Source organism: Euphorbia lathyris, chromosome 9 (genome assembly GCF_963576675.1).
Source record: "Euphorbia lathyris chromosome 9, ddEupLath1.1, whole genome shotgun sequence".
NCBI lineage: Eukaryota > Viridiplantae > Streptophyta > Magnoliopsida > Malpighiales > Euphorbiaceae > Euphorbia > Euphorbia lathyris.
The window spans coordinates 56,819,019-56,826,625 of record NC_088918.1 but is presented as its reverse complement, the minus strand read 5'-3'; the positions used below and the strand labels follow the sequence as shown (position 1 = coordinate 56,826,625).

At 31.5% G+C, this 7,607-nt stretch overlaps 1 protein-coding gene across 1 annotated transcript; it reads left to right on the top strand.

Annotated features, from left to right (window-relative positions):
• The first annotated feature begins 5,174 nt into the window (after positions 1 to 5,174).
• On the top strand, positions 5,175 to 6,911 carry LOC136206713 (disease resistance protein Pikm1-TS). Its single transcript, XM_065997858.1, has 3 exons — positions 5,175 to 5,308; positions 5,401 to 5,479; positions 5,550 to 6,911. Exons 1-3 carry the CDS (start codon positions 5,303 to 5,305, stop codon positions 5,699 to 5,701), a joined length of 237 nt encoding a protein of 78 aa, XP_065853930.1. The 5' UTR covers positions 5,175 to 5,302; the 3' UTR covers positions 5,702 to 6,911.
• Positions 6,912 to 7,607: the final 696 nt, after the last annotated feature.

Sequence of the window (7,607 nt, the reverse complement as noted above, 5' to 3'; positions counted from 1 at the left end):
ACCTACCATGAAGGAAACCAAGCTGCTGACTAGATGACAAATTTCGCAGATTGATATGGGTTATCACAAGTGTGATCGGCTTCCTGTATGTCTCCAGGATATTCTCAATGCAGACCGTTCCGGACGGCTGACAAAGAGAATTGTTACTGTTTAATTTTTTTTCAGCTTTAGCTTCCTTTGTTTTTCTGGGCTATGCCCTCCCACTCACCAAAAAAATATATATTTTTTATATTCACCTATTGTTATTATTTTATTATTAAATTTAATAAATATTATTTATCTACTAATAATAAAAACAGACTATTTAATAATAAATTATTAACAAATATTAAAATAAGAAGATATGAAGAGCTCCTCAATAATAGAAAGAATGGTAATATTTTTAGGGTTCGTTTGGTTCATTGAACAAGGAGGGAATATAATAATTATTCCTTAGGCATTTCTATTCCAACATTTAGTTCAACTTTTTTATACGGAATAACTATTCCGTGGAATTTGTATTCCATAAACTATGGATTCCTTGATTTAACCTAGGAATAGACTATTCCTAATTAGTATCATCATTTATTTTCAAAATTACCCTCTAGCTAATTTCTTAAATCCTAAATTTTTTTACAAATCCATAATTTATATCCTAAAAAATGGAGAAAACGTTATAAATGCAAAAATATGAAAACACAAAAAATGTGAATAACACAAACGTTAAAAAATAAAAGACACAAAATAAAAAAACGCGAAAAATATGAACAAACACGAAAAACACAAAAACAAACAAATGAACTCGCAAAAACGTGAATAACACGAAAATACAAAAACGTGAAAACCCGACAACACAAAAACGTGAAAAACACGATAAATATGAAAATGAAAAAAAACTAAAAAAACGAAAAGGTGAGAGAATGCAAAAAAAAAAACGAGAAAGTGAAAAAAGTGAAAAAACGTGAATAACAAGAAAACATGAGCAAACGTGAAAAATACGAAAACCTAAAAAACGCAAAAATATGAAAAACACAAAAAACGTAAATAACACGAAAAATACAAAAACATGAAAAACACGACAATGTGACAAACGTGAAAAACGCAAAAAAAAGGTGAGGAAACGCAAAAAATACGAAAACATGAAAAAATTGAAAAACGACAAAATACACAAACGTGAAAAAACACGAAAAACCGAAAAAATGAAAAACAAAAAAATGTGAAAAATCATGAAAAACACGATAAACATGAAAATACGAAAAATGCAAAAAAAAACAGGAAAAAAAACAAAAACGTGAAAAACATGAAAAAACGTGAATAATATGAAAACGTGAACAAATACAAAAAACACGAAAAAACGTAAAAATACGAAGATGCAAAAAACGCAAAAAAAACACGAAACCGTAAAAAATGGAAAAACATGAAAAAACGACAAAATACGGAAAAACACGCGAAAAACACGAAAAAACGTAAAAAAAACAAAAAAACGTGAAAAACACGATAAACATGAAAATACAAACAACGTAAAAAAAACACGATAACGTGAGAAACACACAAAACACGAAAAGGGAAAAAACCGAAAAACAAAACGCAAAAAAAAAAACACAATGACGTGAATAACACGAAAACATGATAAAACGCGAAAAATACGAAAATGTGAACAAACTTTATAAACGTATTTTTTCACATTTTTCATTTTTTAACATTTAAAATGTTTTTTACATTTTTGTGTTTTAACATTTTTTTCATATTTTCGTGTTTTTCGCTTTTTATCACGTTTTTGTGTTTTTCCGCTTTTTTCATATTTTCATCTTTTCAAAATTTTTTTACTTTTCGTGATTTTCGCATTTTTTCACTTTTTTTCTGTTTTTAACATTTTTTTACTTACCACGATTTTCAGATTTTTCCACTTTTGTGTTTTCACGTTTTCGTGTTTATCCCGTATTTTCATATTTTTTTTGCATTTTCCCGTTTTCTATATTTTTATAGGTTTTCGTGTTTTAAGGTTTTTCCATGTTTCATGTTTCTCATTTTTCTGTTTTTTTATATATTTTTAAAAGTAATATATATTAAATATTTGAATAATTTATTAGTAATAATTAAAATTTTAAAAGAAATAAAAAATTACATTTGAGGGCAATGTTATCTTGTGGATAAAAAATTATCTATTCCATTCTATCTTATTCCACCAACCAAATACAGGAATAGGCAATCCTAAGGAATATCTATTTCATTTCCTTTGGAATAGTCATTCTATTACATTCCATTCCATTCCGTGAACCAAACGGCAACAGTTCTAAAAAAAAAATTAATCCCTCTAGCACCCGCAGCGCCAGGCGACCCCAACGCGGAGCCATCCGTGTTTACTTTCAGCCATTGATGGGAGGCGATGGACTTTGGAAACTAACAATGTTAGGTGTAGGAGGCAACTAAGATCTTACTTTTGCTAAACACAAGGATCGTATAATTTGATACTACAGTAAAACCTCTATAAATTAATACTCGATAAATTAATAAACTTTTTAAAATAATAATTTTTTCTGGTCCTGACTTGGGCTAGTTCAAAAAATGATCAATTTTAATAAATTAATAAGATAATGATTTTTTGGAATAACCCTTTATAAATACATTGTATTATTACCTCTATAAATTAATAATTTCTCAAATACATATGCGAAATATATATAGATATACATACTTAGGATAATTTAGCAAAATATGAATCTATAGTATTTTGTTTTTTCTTTAAATTTAAATCTAATTGAATTTCATCTCTAACTATTCTCAGTGCATTCAAAAGTTCTGGTGTATCCTTATCAAATTGTAACAAAAAATTGTAAAGAGTGGATGATACTATAATTGTTTCCTTTCTTGTGACTGGTTTCAAAGATATCAAATCATCCTCAGCTTCATCCTCAATTGAATTTTGCAAAACGCTCGACAAAATTTCTTCTAAACTTTGGATTTGTGAACATTCAATTTTTTTCACCTGGATAATCCAATATTTGATTGACATCCATTGGATTGCGGTAACCAAACTGCCCAATCATTCCATCAAGTTCATGAATGTCTTCAGTGGTTGCTTTCTCTAAATTCATTGTGACAGATTCATGAGAAGCCTATTTTTGGTATGATTTGAAACAACACTCCATATAAATTTATATAGTAATTCATTAGCTACGATACATTGAATATTTTTAACATAAATACAATGAACTTCCAAGTTCAATTAACTTATATGTACATTTAATTTTATTTGTTCATTGATTTTAGACAAAAACTTTATTTAAATTAGTAATTTAAAATTTATTTTTAAAAAATTTAAAATCACTCTATAAATTAATAATTATTAATTTATTGATTAATTAATAACTCTCTAAATTAATAAAATTCCATGATCCTCAACATTATTAATTTATAGAGGTTTTACTGTATATAAAAATGATTAATTGTTAACGACTTCAAAATGAAAAATTCCAAAAACTAAAGTTTTAGCATCACATTTAATATGGAAACAAATTTTTATTTTCCAAAATCATCATTTTCAAAACTTTCTCTCTCTAAAACATTGAATTTCTCTTTCCTTACCGAACAACAACTAAACGACTTGGAAAAGAAATTTCGGTTAATTATCCCCTAGTCGCAAAGGAAAACCTCAATCCTTATTTGAAGAAAAAAAGCAAATTTCAACTATCAGTTTGAAAAGAAAAATTGAAGATAAGAGCTTTTTTTTTTTGTAATGTATAGGATGAGAAACAAATTTTTATTTTCCAAAATCATCATTTTCAAAACTTTCTCTCTCTAAAACATTGAATTTCTCTTTCCTTACTGAACAACAACTAAACGACTTGGAAAAGAAATTTCGGTCAGTTTGAAAAGAAAAATGGAAGCATAAGAGCCTTTTCAATACCAATTCTAACACATTCTTAGTGGCTCTTCAAATCACTAATATAATTCAGAAAACGATATTTCTCATCCTATACATTACAAAAAAAAAAGCTCTTATGCTTCAATTTTTCTTTTCAAACTGATAGTTGAAATTTGCTTTTTTTCTTCAAATAAGGATTGAGGTTTTCCTTTGTGACTAGGGGATAATTAACCGAAATTTCTTTTCCAAGTCGTTTAGTTGTTGTTCGGTAAGGAAAGAGAAATCCAATGTTTTAGTGAGAAAAAGTTTTGAAAATGATGATTTTGGAAAATAAAAATTTGTTTCCATATTAAATGTGATGCTAACCAACTTTATTTTTTAAAATTTTTCATTTTGAAGTCGTTAACATTTATTTTTATATATACGATCCTCGTTTTTAGTAAAAGAAGAGCTTAGTTGCCTCCTGCACCTAACATTGTTAGTTTTGGAAGTCCATCGCCTCCCCATCAATGGCTGAAAGTAAACACCGATGGCTCCACGTTGGGGTCGCCTGGCGACGGACGCTGCGGGTGCTGGAGGGATTAATTTTTAGAATTGCTTAGGGGTTTGCTCGGAGCTGCTTTGCCTTTCCCACTCCTTTGGCATTGGCACACACTGTAAAAATACATGTTGTCATCTTCAAAGTGGATGTGGTATGGGAAAAGGGGTTGGACTAAACTTTGGATCGAATCAAACTCCATTTATATAGTGCAGCTACGTACGGCACCACAGATCACCGAAGGTCCTATGGCAGCTTCGGTAGGCCTGGCTAAAATGCCAGTCTCAATGCTCGGTTATGGAGCTCGTGATCTCATATATTTTTAGGAAAGGGAACCGTGCTAGCTCGGTGTAGAATCTCGTCCACAGGAATCAGGTGATGGAGTTTTGTGTCTAGATTATGTCACGCCTTCATTCTTGACAATATTTGTATGTTACACATTTTTATTTTTCTTAGTTTTCTCTTTTTTTGTTGAACACTTTATTTTTCTGTATATTTATTGAGTTTTGTCGGATTAGAGAGATGCCAACCTTGTTAGGATGTCTATTGTCTAATCTTGTTCCGTCAACGAAAATCTTAATCCATGTTTCGACAATAATGATACTAGGTTGAAAAACAAGATAAAAGCACATGTTTGTTTGTTTGTTTTTACCCTTACTTTAAACCGTGTTATAGCTCTTATACCTATTGAGACATGTTCACATGCACTTCTTGATTACATAAAATAAAAGGTAATTTTGGGATTTCCATATTAGGTAATGTGTAAAATGAAACATAAGAAGTAGGAAGTTTCTTGAGTAGTAGACTTTGAAAATTCTTAGTAGTTTCTTCAATAATAAGTGAGTCAGGACTCCATCTTTCACTTATAAATTCCATGACATCTAATAACCATTCATCAGATCAGATCAGATCAGAAGAATATGACGGTATGATCGAATTTCTTTTGCATGCTTTCTTGATACATACATATAAAATATTCCCATATATATATACTTAGGATGATTATTGTTGTGTGCAGCAAAAGCTTGTGCTGAAGGTGCAGATGAATTGCCAGAAATGCAGGACTCAGGCACTCAAGGTTGCTGCAAAAGCTGATGGTACCTTCTCTTCTCTTCTCTTCAAACTTCAAATATGAACATATTACAGTGAATTAATGCATGGGTGCAGGCGTGAACTTTGTGGGACTAGAAGGAGACGAGAACGAAAAAGTAGTGGTGGTCATCGGAGAAGGTGTTGATGCCGCCAATTTGACCACCAGTTTGAGGAAGAAAGTTGGCCCAACCGATATTATCAGCCTTGCACCTGTCGATACACAATAGCTTCATATACATACAAATAGCTTAATTTGAGTAAGATAAAACAATTACATGATGAATTGAAATAAATGAATGTTTTATGCAAATATTCTCTAGTGGGAGATATTCCTAAAGGGATTGTGTCAGTTCACTCAACCAAATAATAACCTCAAACTGTTTCATTCAGATATATAATCACAAGCAAATATGTGATATTTTAAAATTACTCGATATATTGGGTTGAGAATGTTAGGAATAATTGAAATTACGATAAACGAAAAATAAGCAAACACATAAGAATTGTTTACCCAGTTCGCCACTCAATATGAATGACTACGTCTGGGGGCACTACCAAGCCAGGATATTTACTATAATGAATGAGATACGGATTACAGAGAAAGAGGTTACATTTATACTCCTGAAACCCTAACCATCTGAAACCCTAATCGCCTCAAAACATAGGGCCTGTTCAGTGGTTCCCTTCAGGTATCTCAAAATCTACTTTACTGCTTCCCAATGCTTCTTACCAGGGTCTCCCATGAAACGACTAACAACTCCCACAGCATGTGCAATATCCGACCTTGTGCACACCATTGCATACATCAAGCTGCCAATTGCTGAGGCATATGGAGTTCTCTCCATCTGGACTCGCTCTTCTCTGCTCTTGGGTGAGTCATGTTTAGATAGCTTGAAATGGCTACCCAAAGGAACCGTAGCTGGCTTGGCATCTTGCATGCCGAATCTAATCAAGACCTTCTTGATATATTCAGCTTGTGAGAGATACAACTTTCCAGCCTTCCTATCTCTTTCAATCCTCATGCCCAGAATCTGCTTAGCTTCTCCGAGATCTTTCATAGCAAACCGCTCAGATAACTGCTTCTTCAGTTTTCTCACTTCTCGAGCACTTGACCCTGCAATCAGCATATCATCAACATATAACAGTAAAATTATGTAGCCTTCATTCAATTTCCTGAAGTAACAACAATGATGAGCTTCACTCCTCACGAACTCAATTTCGTGCATGAATCCGTCAAATTTCTTGTACCACTGGCTTGGAGCTTGTTTCAGACCATACAAAGCTCTTGTTCAACTTGCACACAAGTTCAGCGTTATCAGACTCATAGCCTTGAGGTTGCTTCATATAGATGTCTTCATCTAAGTCCCCATGAAGAAATGCCGTTTTTACATCCATTTGCTGCAGCTCCAAATCTTCTGCAGCTACCATACTCAACACTAAATGAATAGTAGTCAGCTTCACCACTGGAGTAAAAACGTCAGTATAATCTATATCGTGAACTTTGTGGGACTAGAAGGAGACGAGAACGAAAAAATAGCGGTGGTCATCGGAGAAGGTGTTGATGCCGCCAATTTGACCACCAGTTTGAGGAAGAAAGTTGGCCCAACCGATATTATCAGCCTTGCACCTGTCGATACACAATAGCTTCATATATATACAAATAGCTTAATTTGAGTAAGATAAAACAATTACATGATGAACTGAAATAAATGAATGTTTTATGCAAATATTACTACACTGCATGTCGGCAGATTTATAAATTAATAGAATGATTGATGACATTTTTACAATATATATATATATATATATATATATATATATATAATCATTTGTTTCAATATAAAAGAGTTGCCCATGTATCACTATCCAAAATAAAACATTTGTTTCAATTTACTATTCAAATTCCATTATGTAAATTTGTCATAAAGCTAATCATACTACAAAACCATTTTGTAAGAGCAGGTTATTTCTTAAAGGCATAATACTCATTTGTAGGTCCAAACTAAATTAATTCAGAATATCAAAATCTCTAATCAGATCCTTCAATTAAGTAAAAATCATCAATTGAGTCTTTATCAAAAATCATTAATTGAATTTTCATAAAAAAAAAATCAATCGATTGAACAGTTTCAA

Coding starts and splice junctions, on each gene's coding strand:
- LOC136206713 (XM_065997858.1), top strand. Junction 5,480..5,549: donor GGTTGCTGCAAAAGCTGATG/GTACCTTCTCTT, acceptor GCATGGGTGCAG/GCGTGAACTTTGTGGGACTA.